Source organism: Astyanax mexicanus, chromosome 8, assembly GCF_023375975.1.
Source record: "Astyanax mexicanus isolate ESR-SI-001 chromosome 8, AstMex3_surface, whole genome shotgun sequence".
In the NCBI taxonomy this organism is placed as follows: Eukaryota; Metazoa; Chordata; class Actinopteri; order Characiformes; family Acestrorhamphidae; genus Astyanax; species Astyanax mexicanus.
This window is the reverse complement of record NC_064415.1, coordinates 5217142-5238841: the sequence shown is the minus strand read 5'-3', so window position 1 is coordinate 5238841 and position 21700 is coordinate 5217142. Positions and strand designations below refer to the sequence as shown.

The 21700-nt window shown below is 39.8% G+C and overlaps 1 protein-coding gene across 3 annotated transcripts in view; it reads right to left on the bottom strand.

Moving 5' to 3' along the window:
* shrprbck1r (sharpin and rbck1 related) overlaps window positions 1-17844 on the bottom strand; it is a 40221-nt gene extending 22377 nt beyond the window's left edge. For 2 of the 3 annotated variants that reach the window (XM_022663331.2, XM_022663332.2), the window contains exons 1-7: window positions 17349-17844; window positions 11124-11298; window positions 9374-9457; window positions 8450-8594; window positions 4608-4698; window positions 2172-2508; window positions 1300-1412 (exon numbers count right to left, since the gene is read on the bottom strand). In XM_022663331.2, coding sequence (XP_022519052.2) covers window positions 1300-1412; window positions 2172-2508; window positions 4608-4698; window positions 8450-8594; window positions 9374-9457; window positions 11124-11298; window positions 17349-17618 — 1215 coding nt within the window. In that variant the 5' untranslated portion in view covers window positions 17619-17844. The remainder of the gene's footprint in view (window positions 1-1299; window positions 1413-2171; window positions 2509-4607; window positions 4699-8449; window positions 8595-9373; window positions 9458-11123; window positions 11299-17348) is intronic. The other variant, XM_022663333.2, reaches the window with a different exon arrangement.
* Window positions 17845-21700: the final 3856 nt, after the last annotated feature.

Genomic DNA, 21700 nt, shown 5'->3' with positions numbered 1-21700 from the left:
TTTTTAAAAACAAATATTCCAATATTGGCTGCCAATCAGTGCCCAATATTCTGAGCTCAAAAAACGCTATTCGGGCCAGCCCTACTAATCTAATATAATTTAACATGGTTTAAGAATATAAAATAATTTCTAAACAAACGAAATATTTAATATTGAGCTTATAGCCCAAGTTTTTTTTTCAGTCATGGAAAATTGGAAAAAATTGGAAAAAAGCCCGAGTTCATGCAGCGCCTGAGTCAGGCTGACGTTCAAGCTCGGGTTCTGGCTGGCGTTCATGATTAATTTGTTTTTTTTAAAAACTAATATTGGAATATTCGCTACCAATTACTGCCAAATATCCGGAGCTCAAAAAATGCTATTCGGGCCAGCCCTAATAATTATGGAGATACAGAAAAAAATATTGTGATAAAACTTCCATCACTCCCTTATTCTCTCACTAATAAAAACAAACCTTTAAGTGTGACACAAAGTGATTTGATTTATATCGTGATACATATCGATATCGACTGATATGGAAAACTATATCGTGATAAGATTTTTTCCCATATCGCCCAGCTCTAATTCATATTCTGCCGTTTTCAGCTGTTTTATGTGTGTGAGGCTTGTATGTGTGTGGTGTAGCAGCCTGCTGTTCACTGATTGGCTGGACGCAGCGTGGCGGCTGGATTAATTTGAATAAAGTTGAGATCTGCTGAACTTTTTTGCCTGAGGGCGGGGCAGCACTCAACGCATACAGGGGCTCTCTCCACTGAAATGAACAGGATGCGTTGTGCTGGTGGACGGGGAGAGAGTGCGTCTTTCTTACGGGCCGCACTAACACTAAAATTTTATTTCAAGCAGTGGGCCTCAAAAAAGATTGTTCTGCAGGCCGTGAGTTTGAGACCCCTGATTTACACCATGTAGAGCTTGAAACGCAAAAGGCATGAACTACAGTAAATTTCTTATTTAATCACAAGTGTGTTTTGGGTGTAACATGAACTAAACCAATAAGCATGTCACTTGCAATTCCCTTTAAGAGCCAGGTTCAGAGATCACCAGTTCTAATCCTGTTCATGCAGCTTTCCATCGGCTACCGGAGCCCTGAGAGAGCAATAGACCTTGCTCTCTCTGGGTGGGTACAGTAGATGGCGCTCTTTCTTTTCCCTCATCACTCCTAGGGTAATGTGGATCAGCACAAGTCTGCATCTGTGAGCTGATGTATTTGAACCTAGTCCCTGTGATGCTCCTTGGATGTTATTCAGTCTATGGTTAAAGGTGGGCAAAATCAAAAAGTGTTTGTGTGTGTGTACATATATATACCTGTGTGTTAGATCTGTTGGGCACCAGAGCTTCGTTCAGCTGTGGCATCTCCAGGTTGATCAGCTCACGGATTTCCCCCAGACCTAACCGCTCTGCTCCGCCCGTACTGCTCCCTGAAACAGTACAGCCTAATACATCAGCAAATTCCTTTAACTAGATTATTTTATCAGAATCAGAAACACTTTATTTTGCCAAGTATGTTACACATACAAGGAAAAATAAACTATAAATAGAAAAAGAATATACATGTAGTTAAAAGTACTATAAAAATAATAAAGAGCACTGAAGAGCAATAGAAGCTAAGAGATAAATGAAAATGATATAAAATAATTTTATAATCCCAATTTTAAAAAAAAGATAGGATGCTGTGTAAATTCAAATCTATCCACATCAAATATGTGGATGTTGAAAGTGAGATATTTTACCATAAGATTCAAAATATTTAAGAATAAAGGATGGAATTTTTGTAAAGAAGTAAGTTTATAGCAAAAATAGCTAAATGATGACTTTCATTACAATACCTGCATAATTATAATTATCTACATACCGATACTAAAAAAAGATGCAACTGAAAAAAACGTATTATTAATAATTAATGGAATAATTGAAGATCAAAAAATGGAACTGAAAATGATTCGTTTTTTAATCAATAATAAAATAAATAAAAGGGAAAAGATTAATAATATGACGTTTATACTTCATTTTAAATAAGAAGAGAATATGTTTATTTAATTTATTTCTGATAGTTTACTTTGTCTCTGAGCTGTGAGCCGCCTGAGAAGAGAAAATCTCAAAAAATCTCTGAAATAATAGAAAAATAAAGAGAAAAATTGTAAGTTTAGTCTCAGTATCAGTGTGTTCTGTGTTCTCACCTGAGTTGCTGTGCTGTGTGTGGTGCAGTCTGCTGGGCAGTGTGCTGTAGGCTCTCCAGTGTGCTGATGCTGCTGATGATGCTGATGGTGCTGCTGGTCCATTAGCTACATGTTGCGTGTCTCCAGTGTGTGTGTTTGGAGCGAGCAGGGCGTTCTCCTGCTCCTGCTGGACCAGCGCTCGGCTCAGTCCCGCCTGCCTCGACGTCACCAGATACAGAAACGCCGTGTCCCCGTCGCGCTGGACGCCGTACGACGCTAGAGAGCGCGGATCAGCACACAGACACTGACCGATCACCCAGCGCTGCACCCGAGGGTGGAAGCCGTACTCCGTAAAAACCTGCAGTGTGGAGCCGGCGGGGGGAGGAAGAAGGAGAGAACGTCAGGAATTACAAGGATTTTTAATTCAAGTAATTCAATTCAACAGTCATTAAAGGAGAACTCTAATGAGAAATGGACTTGGGTGGTAGTGAAACATGATAATGAGAACTAGCTTTTGTAGAATAGCCCACTTCCATTCTCCCCCAGCACTCCCTCACAACAGGCTCACAATGCTAGCAATAGGATATATATATATATATACATATATATATATATATATATATATATATATATATATATATATATATATATATTTTTTTTTTTTTTTTTACATTTTTCACATTTCCATTCATTCCAATTTCCATCAATTCCAATATACCAATATACAATACACATTCTTGTACAAGACCTTACATTAATAGTATGTTAATCTTTTTTACTATAATCACTCTTATTGTTGGGGTTGCACTTAAAGTTGAAGTCTATAAGTTTTGGGATTTAGGGGATTAAGAGCCCTCTCTGGTGAGAATGTGTAATTGCACCGAGCATGCAGAAGAATCTTTTTCAATAGTATATAGTAGTATATGCAGTTTTGGGACCCTGCAGTTTCAGGACCACAGTTCTAGGACCCTATGTTTTCGCGACACTGCCACCTAGCAAAATTAATGACTTACTTCTCCTTAATATAATATCACCACTTTAGCCAACTACTTACAGATTTAAAGGCTTATTTCACCCAAATATTACCAATTCAGCTAACTACTTACACATTTTAATGTTTATTTTACCCAAAAATTAGATAGATACATGTAGCTTTTATATCGAAGATGGTACAAACATAACCTAATTAGTTATATACATCTTGAAAAGCAGACAGGATAATAAAATTACTTTTACAAATGACAACACGATGGTTCAAGATTATTAACTTAACTATATGGTACATCAGTATTGATTAAATAAGTACTTAGCGTTACACCGAAGACAGTAGGCTAACGTTACTCTGATTTAATGTACTGAAACCTAGTGAACATATTTTTGTCATCTTTTATATTTCAATCTATGGGCTAAGCAGAACTAATTACCATATTACGCTATGCTTTCATTAAAAACATAACGAACAGGCTAATAGGCGCTTGTAATGTTTTGTAGGCTAACGTTACATAACGTTACAACTTATACAGTCACAATATATGTGTAGATTACATTGATATCTTAAACTTAAAAAATTAAAAATCTGAATATTTTTATTTTTAAACTTTTTTTTAGGGTCCTAGAACTGCGGGGTCCTGAAACTGCAGTCCCCGAGGCAGCAGCTATACCCTTCTCATGATTTTAAACTGGGCGGGTGTGATGCGGTCTCCTTTCAGAGAGGATGAATCCGATTCCAGGTTATGTTTAGAGAGAGAGAGAGAGAAAGAAAGAGAGAGAGAGAGAGAGAGAGAGCTCAGTCAGAAACTTCACTCCTTTATTTCTTTGGTTTTCTTTGAGTGAATGGAGGAGCTACTGAGCTCTGAGTTTCCCCTTCTGAAGTCTCCGTTGCTCCACCAGCCGCTTGCGTTCAGTAAAACTGAGCCGGATCCTCTTTTAGAGGTTGTACGTGTGACGTAAATATGTAAAGATGCGTGATGTGGCCAGAAGAAGAACTCCCGCAAAAAGTGACCCAACATCCCAGTTTTTAGAATTAATATACTGTATTAGGCTTAGCAGGGATGGTTGTTCCAGCACACTGGTACCATTAAACACAATATTTTATCCATATTTATATCCACTCAGAAATTATTCTGCTTTCAGTTTAGAAACAAAATAATACAGACTGCCACTTTAAAGTTATATCATGGGGCTGAACTACATGGTTCTATTAGATTAGTCTTATTAGTCTTTGTGTTTCTGCTGAAGTTTAAAGCATTTCTGCAAATCATGAATTAACTTCTGCTACTCTCAGGTGACTAAGTCTCTGCAAATGCAAAATTAAACATTAATTAATGTTGAATATATGACAGATATACCTCCACTCATCAGCATTCTGGCTTCACTGCGCTGAAACGCTTTCTGCATTTTCCGACTAAAATATCTCCAAACTAATTTTATGATGGGTTGTGGCTCGTTGATGCTTACCTGCTGTTTGAGAGCAGCTATAGTGGTGTGGGGGAAGACTTTAACAGTGACACAACAGGAAGAAGAGGCGTCCTCCACCACCACGGCCAAACTGGACCACAAAACACAAAATCAACTAGATCAGTTTAACCCAGTCTGAGCAAAGCCAATATATTACAACCCACAAAACACTAATACAGACACACACAGACACAGACACACACACACAATGGTTAAGATGTTCAAAGCTGTCATCTAAGCAAAAGGTGCTACTTTGAAGAATGTAAAATATATTCCACATGTTTTTCTTCATAGTTTGGATGAGTTTGGTATTAATCGAAAATGTAAGATATCATAAAATAATGACTGAAGGTGTGTCCAAACTTTTGACTGGTACTGGCACACAAACAAAATCTTCACAGCAATGCTTCTAAATATAGTGGAAGGTCTTCTCTGGACAGTAAAGACAGCAGCTACTCCTAAAACATCAGGATAAACTATTATTATTATAATTTAATACCCTTAAGTGTGTGTATTTAGTGAATATCCCTTTTACATTTTGGTTCTTTGGTTCTTTGTGGCACCAAAAATGTTTTTTTTTATGCTGTTTTTATAAAAACTGTTTGCAGAATCTTCGTTTGTAAGTGTATAGGCAAGTCTTAAAGCTCCACTAGGTATGATTGAGATTTTGTGCTGTTATTACACAGTTGGAGTGTGTAATAAATATTTCAGGCGGATTAGTTTCTCTTTCTCGTTTTCTGGCTTTCACAGACATATTCGGTCTCTTTCCAGCTTCTGCCAGAGTGTCTGTATTTAGTTTGTAACAAATGAACCAGTAGTCCTTGTAGAACTGTTAGATCTAAAGGTCGGAAAGCAGGTCGCAGTTCTCGCGAGCGTTGGTCGCGGCCGCCTCGGAAAACATACAGAGGCTAGTTTGAGCTCAGAGGAGCTCCGGCACAGACACGAGAGCACCGCTATTCCTCCTATTACACCTCAATGCAGCGCTGCAGTGAGTTTCAAACTGTAATTTTACTTCTTTAAAAAAATTAAAAATCAAGGAAATCCTACCTAGTGCTGCTTTAAGTCTGATCCAGATGCAGAAGCAAGACAACAAGAGACTGAATACAACAGATTTTAAAAAAGACACACAGAAAGTGGATATAAGTTCTAGCTAAAGATCAGACTGAACTTTAGGCACTTTAAAAGGTCCAGTGTACCCCAGTATCAATTTCCAGATCTCAAGCTTCAGTGGAAGATCCCTGGTCCAGAGCCAGGCTCTCATTTCCAGGCTCTAAGGCAGTGATGTAGCGTCCATTTCGGTCAGTCTCAGACACACACACTGTTCACACCTGGCTGCGCCACACCAGGGAGTGTGACCACACTGTGCACGCAGGTTAGCTGAGCATGCTACAATGATAATAAGCTAATAATACAATAAGCTAATAATAAGCTAATGAATAAAAGTAATAATTGACATCCAAAAAAAACTGGAAGACTAACTGGTGCTCTAATTTCACTAAACGCTCTCCACACTGGACCATAAACTGCATGACAAGATCAGGAATGTCCTGGGGAAATCCCATGTCCACTGTCAGGCGGACCAGTAATAGCCTTCACTGAAATATGAGACCAGCATTTCTCACTTGGAAGACACTTATAAGAAAGGCATTCAGATGTGCTCATAGTGAACAACATATTTTTTTTTTACTTTTGCTCATACATAGAGTTGCCACACATAGATTAGAGACACTATGAGGCCTATTTTAGTGATCTATAGTGCACCAGTCTATTGTGCATGGCGCAGCTAGATTTGTGGCGTGTCGATTAGGGGTGCAGGAAAAAATTGATTCGAGCTTGAATCGCGAATCTAACATCTGAATCTGAACGATTCAGAATCGATTCTCATTTTCAAAAAATCTATTTTTTTGGGTGAAGTTTAAAAAGCTCCGCGGCACAGTTTAAAAAGCTCCGCGGCACAGTTTAAAAAGCTCCGCGGTACAGTTTAAAAAGCGCCGTGGCACAGTTTAAAAAGCTCCGCGGCACAGTTTAAAAAGCTCCGCGGCACAGTTTAAAAAACTCCGCGGCACAGTTTAAAAAGCGCCGCGGCACAGTTTAAAAAGCTCCGCGGCACAGTTTAAAAAGCTCCGCGGCACAGTTTAAAAAGCTCCGCGGCACAGTTTAAAAAGCTCCGCGGCACAGTTTAAAAAGCTCCGCGGCACAGTTTAAAAAGCTCCGCGGTACAGTTTAAAAAGCTCCGCGGCACAGTTTAAAAAGCTCCGTGGCACAGTTTAAAAAGCTCCGCGGCACAGTTTAAAAAACTCCGCGGTACAGTTTAAAAAACTCCGCGGTACAGTTTAAAAAGCTCCGCGGCACAGTTTAAAAAGCTCCGCGGCACAGTTTAAAAAGCTCCGCGGTACAGTTTAAAAAGCGCCGTGGCACAGTTTAAAAAGCTCCACGGTACAGTTTAAAAAGCTCCGCGGCACAGTTTAAAAAGCTCCGCGGCACAGTTTAAAAAGCTCCGCGGCACAGTTTAAAAAGCTCCGCGGTACAGTTTAAAAAGCGCCGTGGCACAGTTTAAAAAGCGCCGCGGTACAGTTGAAAAAGCGCCGCGGCACAGTTTAAAAAGCGCCGCGGCACAGTTTAAAAAGCGCCGTGGCACAGTTTAAAAAGCTCCGCGGCACAGTTTAAAAAGCTCCGCGGCACAGTTTAAAAAGCGCCGCGGCACAGTTGAAAAAGCTCCGCGGCACACTTTAAAAAGCGCCGTGGCACAGTTTAAAAAGCGCCGCGGCACAGTTTAAAAAGCGCCGCGGCACAGTTGAAAAAGCTCCGCGGCACACTTTAAAAAGCGCTGTGGCACATTTGAAAAAGCTCCGTGGCACAGTTTAAAAAGCTCTGCGGTACAGTTGAAAAAGCTCCGCAGCACAGTTTAAAAAGCTCTGCGGTACAGTTGAAAAAGCGCCGCGGCACAGTTTAAAAAGCTCTGCGCGTCAGTGCGCAACAGAGGGGTGTGCATGCTAAAATCTAGTGTATTTAGTATCTTCTCTGCTTGTAATTATAGCCTGTCTAGTTCCACACTTGACCTTGTGGCTGTGTTACATTGATAAGTGTTTTCCAGTTTTAACAATGTTTTCCTTTTAGAAATGAATTCAGGATTAGTTAATCATGCTAGAAATTAGCCATTCATTATTATGGCACTGCCACTATGTTGCAAAAAGATTAAATACAGTAAGGAACCTAAGTTTATTGTTTTAAATAAATGTTCTATTTGTTTACATTGTCCTTTCATCTTTTTATCTTCTCACATGATTTAAACAAAATTTATAGGCCATTTGATTTGAAAAATCATGAGGGCGCAAAAAATATGCAGTGTGCCGCTCCAAACACGCAAAAGGCATGTACTCATTTTTTTTAGTTAATCATGGGTGTGTTTTGGGTCGTAACATCAAATAAACCAATCATTGTGCCAGTTGTCATTCCCTTTAAGAGGCAGGTGAGCTCTGTCTTTGGCGCGTTCACACTGTAAAGATACACCAGCAGCTCATTTAAGCTTCTCTTTATCTAACATCCACAATTAAAGCTTATTGTGAGCAAAACATGATGTTGTACAGAGCTGAGCCAGATTAATCCCAGTGATAAGTCTCTTTTAAATACTGGATTTGTGGCTTTTCTTAGAATGTTCAATCACATGTCAAAGTTTCAGTTTTAATTGAATGTAATACTGCTGATGCTCTTGATCTCTGAGAAATAAAACAATGCTCCTTGAGCGCTGAGACATGTTGCCGTTTGCTCTGGGGTGTGTACCTGCATTAATATAGTGGTTTCACATTTTCAGAGAACCCTGCAGTGCTTTCTTGTTGGTTTACCTGATCTCTGAGTGTGTGTAGTGTTTCTGCGAGGGCTGAATGGACAGAGCCATCTGCTGACGAGCCAAAGACTCAGCACATACCGACGCAGCCTGGCCATCACCCGCCTCTATAGCCCGAACCAGCTCCTGACACAGCTCCTCTACTGGAGAGAGGGAGAGAGAAAGAGAGGAACATGAGCTGGTAAAATAAAATAAAATAAAATGAAACAAAAAAAAAAAAAATAAAATATATAATATAAGATGTAAAAAGTAGAGAAGAAAAAAAGTGGAGAGAAGATGTCAAGATAAAAAAAGGAAGAGAAAAGAATAGAAGAAAGGGAAGATGTCACGATCAAAGGGGAATGGAAGAAAAAAGAAGACAAGTAAAGAACTGTTGAGGTGAGAAAAGGAAGAGGTAAACAGAGAAGAGACAATAGAATAGAAAAGAAGAGAAGATATAGAGAAGAGAAAAGAAGACAAGAGAAGAATGAAGATTGGTGAAAAGAGAAGAGAAGAGGAGAAAAGAAAAGGGAAGAGAATAAAAGAACGAAGTTTGGTGAAAAGAGAAAAGAATGGCAAAAAGAGATCAGAAGATGTAGAGATGAGAGAAGGAACAAAAAAGAAAGAATAGAAAGAACAGAAAAGAAAGAATAAGCACAAAGAGAAGAGAAGAGAAAATGTAGAGATGCGAAGAGGAGAGTAGGGAAGAGAAGAGAAGAGGAAAAAAGAACGAAGATTGGTGAAAAGAGAGGAGAACAGAAGAGAAAAAGAAGAGAAGAGTAGGGAAGAGAAGAGAAGAGGGTGAAAGTGGCAGAAACAGGGTGAAGGAGGGCAGAGGAGGGTGAGATGGTCAGTGATATGTGCTGTGTGATTGTACATAATGAACAATAGAGACTGTGTTTTGTTAGAAAACAGTGGGCGGGGCTGAAACACAAGGGCGTACCTGTGCTGGGCAGGAGGGCGGGGCTGTGAGCAGCCAGAGGCTGGGGGGGGAGCTGTCCGTCTTCTGCAGGAGAACCAACGGCCACTGAGGGGAGGAAACAGACTCAGTCAGATATAACTGTGTTATATAACTGTGTATAACAGCAGAACATATTAGACACTTCTGAATCAGTTTATTACATTAATCCAGTGTAAACCCAATAAAATTAACAATTAACCGGTTTATAATTAGAACAGAATAATAATCTTATTAAGGAAACTGGTTCTTGGGTAAACAGACGTCTAGTGAAGACTGAGAAACAGAAATAGATGTGTACCTTAAACAACCATTCAGGAAATACTTCATTTTCTATTTTTAGAAAGTGGTTAACACACCTCCGCATACACACAACCACACAGCTGAACACAGCCTCACCAATAAGGAGTATATATATATATATATATATATATATATATATATACTGCACTTAAGGGTACTTTCAAAGTTCTTGAAATGTTTCTTTTCTGATTAACTGACCTTCATTTTTCTACTTAAGGTGTTTTTTCTTTACTTAGTTGAGTAGTTTTTGCTTCTCATAATATGGATTAGAACATTCCTCAAATAGGGCAATTCAGACACAAAAAAAGTTCAGATTTGAACAATTCAGACCCAAAATGTTCAGATTTCAAGACTCATACTTTAAGACTCATACATTAACAGATAAAAAAAAAATCAGACCCCTACATTTATAGATCTCAAAAATCTCAAAAAAAGTGTTTAGACCCAAAAATAATCAGATTTCAGAAATTCAGACCCAAAAATGTTCAGATTTCAAAACTTCAGACGCATACATTTTTCTAATTTCAAAAATTCAGACCCAAAAATGTAAAGATTAAAAACATTCCAGACCTGTAATCAAAAATTTAGACCAATAAAATGTTCAGATTTAAAAAAAAATAAGACCAGTACATTTTCAAATTCTAAAAATCCAGACCCAAAAATGTTCAGATTTCAAAAATTCAGACTTATAACTGATCAGATTTCAAATATTCAGACCCAAAAATGTTCAGATTTCAAAACTCCAGGCCCATACATTTTAATTTTTAAAATGTTTAAAATTCAAACCCAAACATTAACAGATTTTTTTTTTAAATCAGACCCCTACATTTTTTGGATTTCAAAAATTCACACCCATAAGTGCATTTATACTACTGCGTGCGCATATCAGCGGCTCTGTGTCACTTTGCAGTTTAAACAGCATAGCCCATAGGACACTGCTGATACTCATACACCCCCACCATGCCAGTACAGCCAACGCAGTGCTGAGAATGACCCACAAAGAACAGAGTGGAAGGAGGATAATAATAATAATAGAATATACAGAGAAACAGATACAGGACTAAAAATTGCTTCTATATGTTTAGTGGAGCTGATAAACAGACAGTGAGCATAGAAACAATAAGGTGGTTTTAATGTTATGGCTGATCAGTGTACTAAAAACAGTTTTCTTTTTACAAAGTTTGCCATTGTAATGTTGTTTGGCTGCAGTTTTGGAGTTTTGAAACCCACTGAAAAAAGCACAGACTGTCTTTTGTTAGGATTTTAGACTTCAGGAAAAACAACAGTGTCAGCAGGAATAGGAGCGAGAGAGGGAGAAAGAGAGAAAGAATAAGAGAGAGAGAGAGAGATAGAGAGAGAGAGAAAGAGAGAGAGAGAGAGAGATACAGAGCCGAGCAGAACAAGCAGATCTGTGTCTGAATGAGGGACGGACCTCGATGAGCCTCGCGGAGGGAAGACATGACCACTGTGGCCCAGGCCTGAGCTTCTTGTTCGGAGCGGAAGTTGAAGGTGATCCGGTCGTGAGGGGGCGTGGCCAGGCTCAGTTCGTGGCTCTGCGGCGTTTTAACCTCGTATCGAACCGTCTTCAGGTCAAACTCAGCGATGGTCTGGAGAGAAACAGATAAAGACATGAAAACAACATAAACGTCATCAGCAGCATCATCTCCACTCTGAGGATACAGAGCTTAAAAACTTACATACGTATTTAAATCTGCATTTGAAATGGTATCTTTAAATGAAATATATTTGAATTTTAACTACAATGTTTTGTGCTCTGAGCTTGTGACATGTTTACATTTGCTGTTTAAAATATATTTTAAAAGAAGTTACAATTTTCAGATTTTAAATCTTCACACCCATAAATGTTCAGATTTCTAAATTTCAGACCCATACATTTTTCAGATTTAAAATCTACACATTCATACGTTTTTAGATAAAAAAAAATCAGAACCATAAATATTCAGATTTCAAAAATTCCGAACCATAAAATTTTAGATTGCAAAATTTCAGACCCATACATTTTTCAGACTTAAAAAATATTCACACCCATAAATGTTCAGATTTCATAAATTCAGAACCATACATTTTCAGACTTCAAAATTCAGACACGAAAATATTAAGAACCTCAAATTTCAGACCTGTAAATTTTCAAATAAAAAAATTAAATCCCATATATTTTCGGATTAAAAAAATTCAGACACAAAAATTATCATATAAAAAAATTATTCAGACCCACACATTTCCAGCCTTTACAAATTCAGACTCAAAAATGTTTTGATTTTAAAGATTCAGAAACATACTGTTACGAATGAGCAGGGGTGGACGTAAGTGCAAATATTTTATTTAAACAAACAAGATAAAATAAAACAGTAAACAAAACACGTGTAACGCAAAAAACTACAAAAAAACATGGCAAGGAGAATATAAAACTAGAACAAAGACTAAGAAACACAGACTACTAAACTAAGACTAGGATACATACGGACAGCAAGGATACGAACGGACAGCAAGGATACGAGGATACAGAGGATACAAAAGACTCGACACTGAACATTCAAACAGAGGGGCTTAAATACAAGAGGAGAGTGAGAAACACCTGGGCTAGGATGACGAGGGGGCGGGGATATAGACAAGACACAGGTGAGAACACTAATAGCTAGGGCAGGGCTGGGGCGGAGCTAGGGTGGAGACAGGTACAAAAACAACAACACAAGCACATGGCTGGGAACACTTGACAGGAAAACAGAGGGGCAGGAGCACAAGAGACCAAATAAGGGAGAAACAGAAGACAGACATGGGCTAAGGTGTTACATTACCCCCCCTCAACGGCACCACTACCAGAGGCGCCGAGAGAGAGGGAACAGGGACTGGACAAGGGACACGAACGGAGACTGGACAGAGGACTGGACAGGGAATGGAAATTGGACAGGAGACGGAGACCGGGCAGGGAACTTGACATGGGACGGAGACTGGAATGCAGACTGGGATGGGGACAGGACACATGGCTGAATAGGGGACTGGACAGGAGACAGAGACTGGACAGGAAGCTGGGACTGGACAGGGGGCTGAGACTGGACAAACGACTGGACAGAGGGCTTAGACTGGACAAAAGACTGGACATGGGGCTGAGACTGGACAGGGGGCTGGACACTAGACAGGGACGGAGACTGGGCAGCAGACCGAACAGAAGACGGGGACTGGACAAAACTGGACAAGGGAACTGGGACAAATACATTGACAGGGACAGACACGAACATGGTGACGGGGACAGGAACAGAAACAGAGACTGAGATGGGTACAGGGACACAAACTGAGACAGGGACCAAAACAGGGAGAGACACGGGGACCAGATACACAGGAGGGTGCCCAGGACTGGCAAATGTCCAAGGAAATGTCTGTGGCAAAGTCAGGGGAGCCAGCCTGGGCACAGTGCTAGGGGTACAGTCCGGGGGCCTAGGAGCAGGCCTAGGAGCCCGTGACTTGGGAGCAGGCCTGGGGGCATACAAAGTTCTAGGAGCAGGCACAGGGTCAGGAGCAGTGGGTACCACATGGGTGGCAGGCACTGCTGGTGCTGGAGCTGAGGCTGTAGCAGCGGGAGCTGCTGGTGCTGGAGCTGAGGCTGTAGCAGCGGGAGCTGCTGGTGCTGGAGCTGAGGCTGTAGCAGCGGGAGCTGCTGGTGCTTGAGCTGGGGCGGCGGGAGCTGCTGGTGCTTGAGCAGGCGCGGCGGGTGCAGCTTGAGCAGGCGCGGCGATCCTAGGAGCTCGTGACCTGGGAGCAGGTCAGCGCTGATAAAGAGGCTGCCGGAGCCGCGGGCAGCGCTGATACAGAGGCGGCCGGAGCCGCGGGCAGCGCTGATACAGAGGCGGCCGGAGCCGCGGGCAGCACTGATACAGAGGCAGCCGGAGCCGCGGGCAGCGCTGATCCAGAGGTGGTGGGTCCTGCTGGCGTGAGCGCGGCTGTCACCGCGGGCTTGGAAGCGGCTGGCACCGCTGGCGAAGAAGCCGCTTCAGCGGGAGCTGAGAGTGCGGCTGCCGCCAAGATCCGGACTGGAGCCGCAGATTCAGCAGTGGGCGAGGCTGTGGAAACCGGACCGGAGCTAGCTTCTGGAGCAGGAGTCAAAAACTTGGAATCCGGCCGGGCTGTAGAGCTGGGAGCCGGCAGGGCTTGAGAGCTGGGAGCCGGCCGAGCTTGAGAGCTGGAAACCGGCCGGACTTGAGAGCTGGAAGTCGGCCGGGCTTGAGAGCTGGAAGCCGGCCGGGCTTGAGAGCTGGAAGCCGGCCGGGCTTGAGAGCGCGGTGGAGTTAGCAGGCTAGCTAGCTTAGCTGGAGCTGGGCTGACGAGCTCCAAGCCGAGGAGAGGCGCCGGGAGCGGTTCATCTCCCCGAATTTGCTCGGCGAGGAACCGGAGATACTCGAGGTCCGCCCTCCTCGTAGCCTGCCACTTTGCTACGTCCATTGTTGGTCGAGTCTTATGTTACGAATGAGCAGGGGTGGACGTAAGTGCAAATATTTTATTTAAACAAAACACAGGTAACGCAAAAAACACAAAAAACAAGGCAAGGAGAATATAAAACTAGAACAAAGACTAAGAAACACAGACTACTAAACTAAGACTAGGATACATACGGACAGCAAGGATACGAACGGACCGCGAGGATACAGAGGATACAAAAGACTCGACACTGAACATTCAAACAGAGGCGCTTAAATACAAGAGGAGAGTGAGAAACACCTGGGCTAGGATGACGAGGGGGCGGGGTTATAGACAGGACACTGGTGAGAACACTAATAGTTAGGGCAGGGCTGGGGCGGAGCTAGGGTGGAGACAGGTACAAAAACAACAACACAAGCACATGGCTGGGAACACTTGACAGGAAAACAGAGGGGCAGGAGCACAAGAGACCAAATAAGGGAGAAACAGAAGACAGACATGGGCTAAGGTGTTACACATACCTTTTCAGATTTAAAGTATTTGACTGAAAACTCAGAAATACAAATTAAGGCTAGTGGTGAAACTGTTGGATAGATATGTCTTACAAAGCATAAAAAGCATTGATCAATTACAATTGATCAAAATTGTTCAATTACACCACTATTAAATTTTTAAAGTTTATTTATTATAAGTCAGGTGAATTTAATTTAGCTATAGAAAACAGCAGATTCTAATATTTAAGTCAGCAGTGAGGCTCCATATGAGAGGCTGTAATGTTAGATAAGTGGGATCTTATGAGCTGAAAGTGTGAAATCTCACACTCGCCCTCGCTTCACCAACAGTAACGTCATGGGTACAGTAATTATACATAAAATTACCCACTGTATTTATCCACTGTTCCTCTATTAGACTGTCTTAATAACTTTCACCATGAAAACACATGCCAGTGTTTAGACCCTGCAGCAAAACACTGCTTTTAAATAACCATGTTTTGTAAAGGGGTTTTCACACCTAGGTTATTTGGTCTGAAGTTACAGATTTTTCGGTTTAACCTGAACCAAAGTAGCGGGTGTGAAAAGTGCCCAGAAACAAAAGAGCAAAATGTGGTCCAAGTCTCCACTTATATAACAATAAAAGAAGAAAAGAACTGTTGGTGATGCTGTATCTACTGTAACTGTAGATTAACCCTTATTTATAAACAGAAATAAAAGTGTTGTGTTCATATATGTTATTGTTATCCTTTTTACATGTTTGTTCTCACTTTATATTATTGTTTTTAAGACATTTATGACCCTATTAAAAATATTTGAACAAACCACTGTTTGTAAGCCTTTTATAGAAGTATAGCCCTATTATAAAATGCACTCAGAAGACCGGATGTATAATACAATACCGTATAGTGCAATTTGTATTTTATAGTAATAAATGTTAGAATATTGAGGTTTTGAGGATCTTAGACTAATCTAAACCTATAAAACAACATTCTGAGAGTAAGGTTTACATTTTAGTTAATCAGCTGAGCTAGAGATTATTGTATAATAAGGGTTTTTTTTGCTGTGTTGATCACAGCTGATATTAGAATAACTGCTTTGACACAGATTTCTACTATTAATAAAAACCTCCATTAGCTTTAAACAAAATATTTCAGCCTTAATCCCTGTAAATCCCTGTAAAATAAAGTTAGGTGCCTTATTAATTCCCAATGATCTAATGGATGGCCATCAAAAACACATATTACCATTAGTAAGCCCTTAAATGGGTAATCTTATTATAGACAATACACACATACATAATGACCAAAGTAAGATTATGTGTGCTGATAACTTACTGTTTCTTAGGCTTGTAACTCTGATGTATTTATCCTGTGCAACAGAGGTAACTTTTGCTCTACCTTTCCTGAGGTGTTCCTGATGAGTGCCAGTTTCATCATAACATTCTGACAGTGAGCCTAACACTTTAGTCAGTCAGCTAAGCTGGAAATTGTATAATTGTATAATTGTATAAACCAGATATTTCATCTGTAGAATGTAGAAAGTTTAGGTGCCATATTAATCCATAATGGTCCAATGAAAGGCAACCAATAAACATATATAACCATTAGTAAGCCCTTTAAATGGTAATCTTATTTTAGTCAATAAACACATTCAAAATCAACACAGTAAGATTCTGGGTGCTTTTGAGTGTTAACTTGCTGAACTTATCCTGTACAACAGAGGCAACTCTCGCTCTTCCTTTCCTGGGGCGGTCTTGATGAAAGCCAGTTTCATCATAATGTTTTTGATTGGGCTATTCACTGTATATGAATTCTTCACAACACAACAAAAAAAGCTGTTAACTGAAAGCCATTCCAGGTGATAACCTCATATTAATGTTTTTTAGGCATTTATGACCATATTAAACATTATTTTAACAAGTCACTGTTTATAAGCCTTTTAAGACGTACAGTCCTATTATAAAGTGGACCCACAATATCCAATAATATTTGAATTATATAGTAATAAATGTTAAAATATCGAGGTTTTGAGGATCTTAGACTATGATAAACCTTTAAAACAACATACTGAGAGTGACATCAACATTTATTTCAGTCAGTCAGCTGAGCTGGAGATAACAACAGAGGTTATCTCTAGCTGTATCTTTCCTGAGGTGGCCCTGATGAGTGCCAGTTTCATCATAACGTTCTGAGAGTAAGGTTTACACTTCAGTCAGTCAGCTGAGCTGGAGATTAATGTATAATAAGGGGGATTTTGCTGTGTTAATCACAAGCAGGGTTTATTCTGTGCAACAGAGGTAACTCTTGTTCTACCTTTCCTGAGGTGGTCCTGATGAGTGCCAGTTTTATCTTAATGTTCTGAGAGTGAAAACAACATTCTGAGAGTGAGCCTAACATTTTAGTCAGTCAACAGAGCTGAAGATCATTGTTTATTTAGGGGGATTTTGATGTGTTGATCTACCATTCCTGAGAAGGTCCTGATGAGTGCCAGTTTCATCATAACATTCTGAGAGTGAGGTTAACACTTCAGTCAGTCAGCTGAGCTGGAGTTTTTTTTGTATAGTTAGGGGGATTTTGCTGTGTTGATCACAGCCAGATAACAGAATAACATCTTAGACATGGACTTCTACTAGTACTGATATTATTACTAACTTCTATAAGGTTTAAACAAGATATTTCAGCTTTTTTTTACCTCTTTAGAATTAAGTTTAGAGGGCATATTTAATCTCTTACCACACTTCGAGGAGCAGCTGCCCCGCCACAGGCTCTGAGCGCCAGCCGGAATTCCCCCGCCTTCCCCGGGTCCATGCTGAGCTGGAGCCGCACCGCCTCGTCGCTGGCGCCGGGCAGACACAGCGGCCGGACCCCGGAGTGGCAGACGGAGACCCTCACCGACATGAGGACGGTGCTACAGCCCGCCGGAGAGGCCTCACATCCGGGCAGCGCTGTGGAGGAAGGGCCCGGTGGAGCGGAGTGCGGCCAGGAGCCTGAGCTCAGAGCCATCGGTCAACTAAACTTCACACACACTCTACACACACACACTCCTCACACACACCTCACACACTCCACACACACACACTCAGAGCCCCCAGATCACCCCGCGGATCTCCTGCTGCCTGAAGCTCCGCCGTTTCATGGTGGACGAAGAAGGAACCCGAAGTGCGCTTTCACTTCAGCATGGCTGATCCGCGCTGTACACAGTCCTCCTCCAACTCTACAACAAAACACGCCCCCACGAAGACACGCCCACGACCGTAAACGTCATACACGAGGCCACGCCTCATTCGTCAGATGTCTGCCTCAGACTCCGCCCACTTTTAATTTATTTTTTACACAAAACACGCCTTTAGTTAAAAAAAACCCAGTTCCCTCCTATTCGACAATTTTTTTTTAATTAAATTAAAAGAATAAAAAAAAAATAAGAGAACACTTCAGTTTCTGAATCCGTTTTTCTGATTTTGCTATTTATAGGTTTATGTTTTAGTAAAACGAACATTGCTTTTTTATTCTATAAACTACGGACATTTCTCCCAAGTTAAAAATAATAATGTTGTCATTTATAGCTTTTTTTGCAGAAACTTTTCAGACCTCAAATAATGCAAAGAAAACTTTAAGAGTTTAAAAAGTTCAGAAATCAGTATTTGGTGGAATAACCCTGTTTTTTAAATCACACTTTTCATGCATCTTGGCATCATGTTCTCCTCCATCAGTCTTACACACTGCTTTTGGATAACTTTATGCCTGCACTCCTGGTGCAACAAAAAATCAAGCAGTTTAGCTTAGTTTAATGGCTTGTGATCATCTATCTTCCTCTTTATTATATTACAGTTTTTCAATTTGGTAAAATCAAAGAAACTCATTATTTTTAAGTGGTCTCTTATTTTTTTCCAGAGCTGTATATTCTACATACATTTCATACGTTATAAATGAACAGTGTAGTTATCTAGATTATAAAGGAACACATAAGGAATCATGTAGTAACTTTAAAGTGTTAAACAAACCAACATACTCTGGGATGCTGTTAACTTGTGGTTTCTGAGGCTGTGCAACAGAGGGAACTCTTGCTCTTCTTGTCCATGGATGGTGCTGATGAGTGCCACTTTCATCATAACTTTCTGAGACTAAGCTTAACACACGTCCAGGTAGCTGCGCCGTTAAAATAGTTATTTTCCTTTACGCCCAAGATTAACCACACCCATGATAAATTAAGAAAAGTAGTACATGCCTTTTGCACATTTTAAGAGCTATTCACTGTATATCAACTCTACCTCTTCACAACTAACTGATGCTCTCAAACTCTTGATGAGTTCAGCACAGCTGTTAACTGAAAGCCTAAATTTCAGGTGACTCTACCTCATAAAGCTGATTGAGAAAATCCAGCAGATATGTGCAAAACTGTCTAATCTAAGCCAGATATGCTACTCTAAAGAATGTAAAATATAGAATTTAAGGAACTGTAACTAGTTCTCATGATACAATAACCTTTTTTTTAACTCATACAGGATGTTGAGATCAGATCTAAAAAACATAGTGGTAAAGTTGAGAAATGTAACTAAGGAAATTGCTGCTAATGTAGATTAGGCTATATTTAGCTGGCTGGTTAATAACTATGCGTCATCAAATCTTTCCATTCAGTCCCTTATTTGTCTTTAGGTTGTTGTAGGTGTCTGTGAATGTATCATTTCCACCTTTCTGCAATGCTATCCCAATGTGGTGGTAAAGACATGAATCTGGAAATAATTTCACTGTTGCTCCTGTTCTGAAACTCCTAAATCAGTTTTAGTACGATGGCTTTTCTCGAGCATGATGTTAAACCTTTCATTTCATTTCAAGTCATTGAATCTCTTTTTTGCTTTTGCAAGGCCAATGGCCCAAATGTTCCATATAAAGACCTCTAACAGATTTTGAAGACAATGATCTGGTTTTCAAAATCCATGAAGTTAGAGATTAAACACTTTTTTTAAGTTTAGCTGCTTGGACCATCGAAAAGACCTTTTAAAAGATCTTTAGGAAGATTGCTAAGACTCTGGAGTGGTGGTGCACTTTTCTACTGTTCAACAATACCAGCACAAATATAATCTTAAGGATGAAAAACATCAGAAGAAAACCAATCCTGCATCCTCAACAACAAAAATCAGCATGAAAACATTTAAAATGAAAATATAAATATCTATGTATGTTGTGCTACCTAGTATTATATTCATTTAGCTTTTAGTTAAAAAGAACTGTGATCTTGTAGAAGTAGCTAGTAGTGTGTGTATTAAGGAAATATTTAAATAATACTTATATTAATTAACCTTTCTCTTAAAAGCATTGTGAAACCTTTAGCTAGTTAAACAAATATTGTTTCAATGTCAATGTCACATAGACAGTGTTATATAGCTAAATAAAAGTTGTTTAAACAACACTGTTTTCCTATCATCAACGCTAAAATATGTGATGGAACCAAAAATAAACATTGATTCAATGTAGGAATTTCAACACTAACCCATGAAACATATTAGACAATGTTTTATAGCTAAAAAAAAGTTTTTTTGTTTTAAATGAAAATCTAAATGAGCTTGATACTGATTCCGGAAACAAGTTTTCATGAAAAGAACACTTCTCCAACTGTTAAACATGGGAGTGGATGTATCATGTTTGGGCTTGTGTTGCAGCCAGTGGCACAGGGAATTAAATACCGTTTTTTTTTTTTCTATTTTGAGGGTCCTACAACACATTTAATCCACTGGTGAGAACTTCTCCATTAGAGGGGCACCTTACTGGGCACTTCATCCTTTTGTATAATTTTAGGAGAACCCAGTAAACCACAGCACTTTTTATCATTTTCTTTACAGGAAGAGCACATTTGGAACAGTGTCTAGATGAAATGGCATTGAAGGCACTTCATCACGCACCATTTACTACTGGAAGGGCAGAAGGGCACCCATAGATGGGAACTCATTGAGACACATTATCAAAATGTTTAAATGTAGTGGACACATCATAATAATTCATAATTTATTGCAGGAAGGGGCATTCTAGTGAGCACTTGATCACTTTTCCCGAACAAGAAATACTATTTTGCCACTTTAATGGGCACTATAGCCACACTACTTAAACCATGGTGGCACCAAGGGGCTTGTTGCCCACTTTGCCCACCATTGAGTCAACCAGTGAACCTGTGCATGCCAAAATGACTGAGAAGCAATGGAGGTATCGATAATGCTGCCTTCAGAACTTCCAAATCAGAAGTTCATACTTTGGACTTTGGAGCTTGTAAATATGACATCATTTCTATTCAAAGGGGTTTTAGAACCAGAACCAGAACCAGAAGCAAGACAGAAACACTACTTCTGTTTTTTCTGTTTCCAACAGACAGCAGCAAGTACTTTATTTACAATTACTGCAAACAAACAAAAAACAATAATAAAGCGTTAAGTTATGTTATGTGTGCATGAGAGTAAATCATTTTCTTAAAGCAGACTGCAGTTTTTCTGTTGTAAAATAACACATAACCTATTTAAAATACAGCGTCAGCATTTTTATTGACACGCCCTTGACTTGGAAAGTCAGTACTAATCATATTTCATATTTTCCCTCTGATAAATTTGTTTTTGTGCACTCATATCATGACTTTAAGGTAGCATGAGTACTGACCATGCAAAGTGCCTCTGCCCCTTTTTTGTTATTTTAAATCAGTAAAAAATTCAAATAAGTGAGTTAAAATAAAACATAGGCATATTTAATCTGTAACTTATATAGTATATAATAGTATATTGTTCTATAGTATATACTATATTGATACATTGATAAGAATTATTGATCAGGAGATCCTAAACACTTTTGCATGTCTAAATGACTATTGACTATTGATGATACCTGGGTTCCTGTTCGTATTTGCATATGAATAGTAGCAACAATAGGGGGGTTATTCCCAGTACTCAAGAAAAACAAGAGGGGGGTTATTTTTGTCACGTCTGTCACGTCTGTCATGCAGTTGAACGTTTAATGTACAGTAAGGTAAATATACTGTAGGCTACATTGTAGATTAATTATTGTGCATAAAAATAATGCATTATTTCACTTAATTTGAGTGCGGTTTT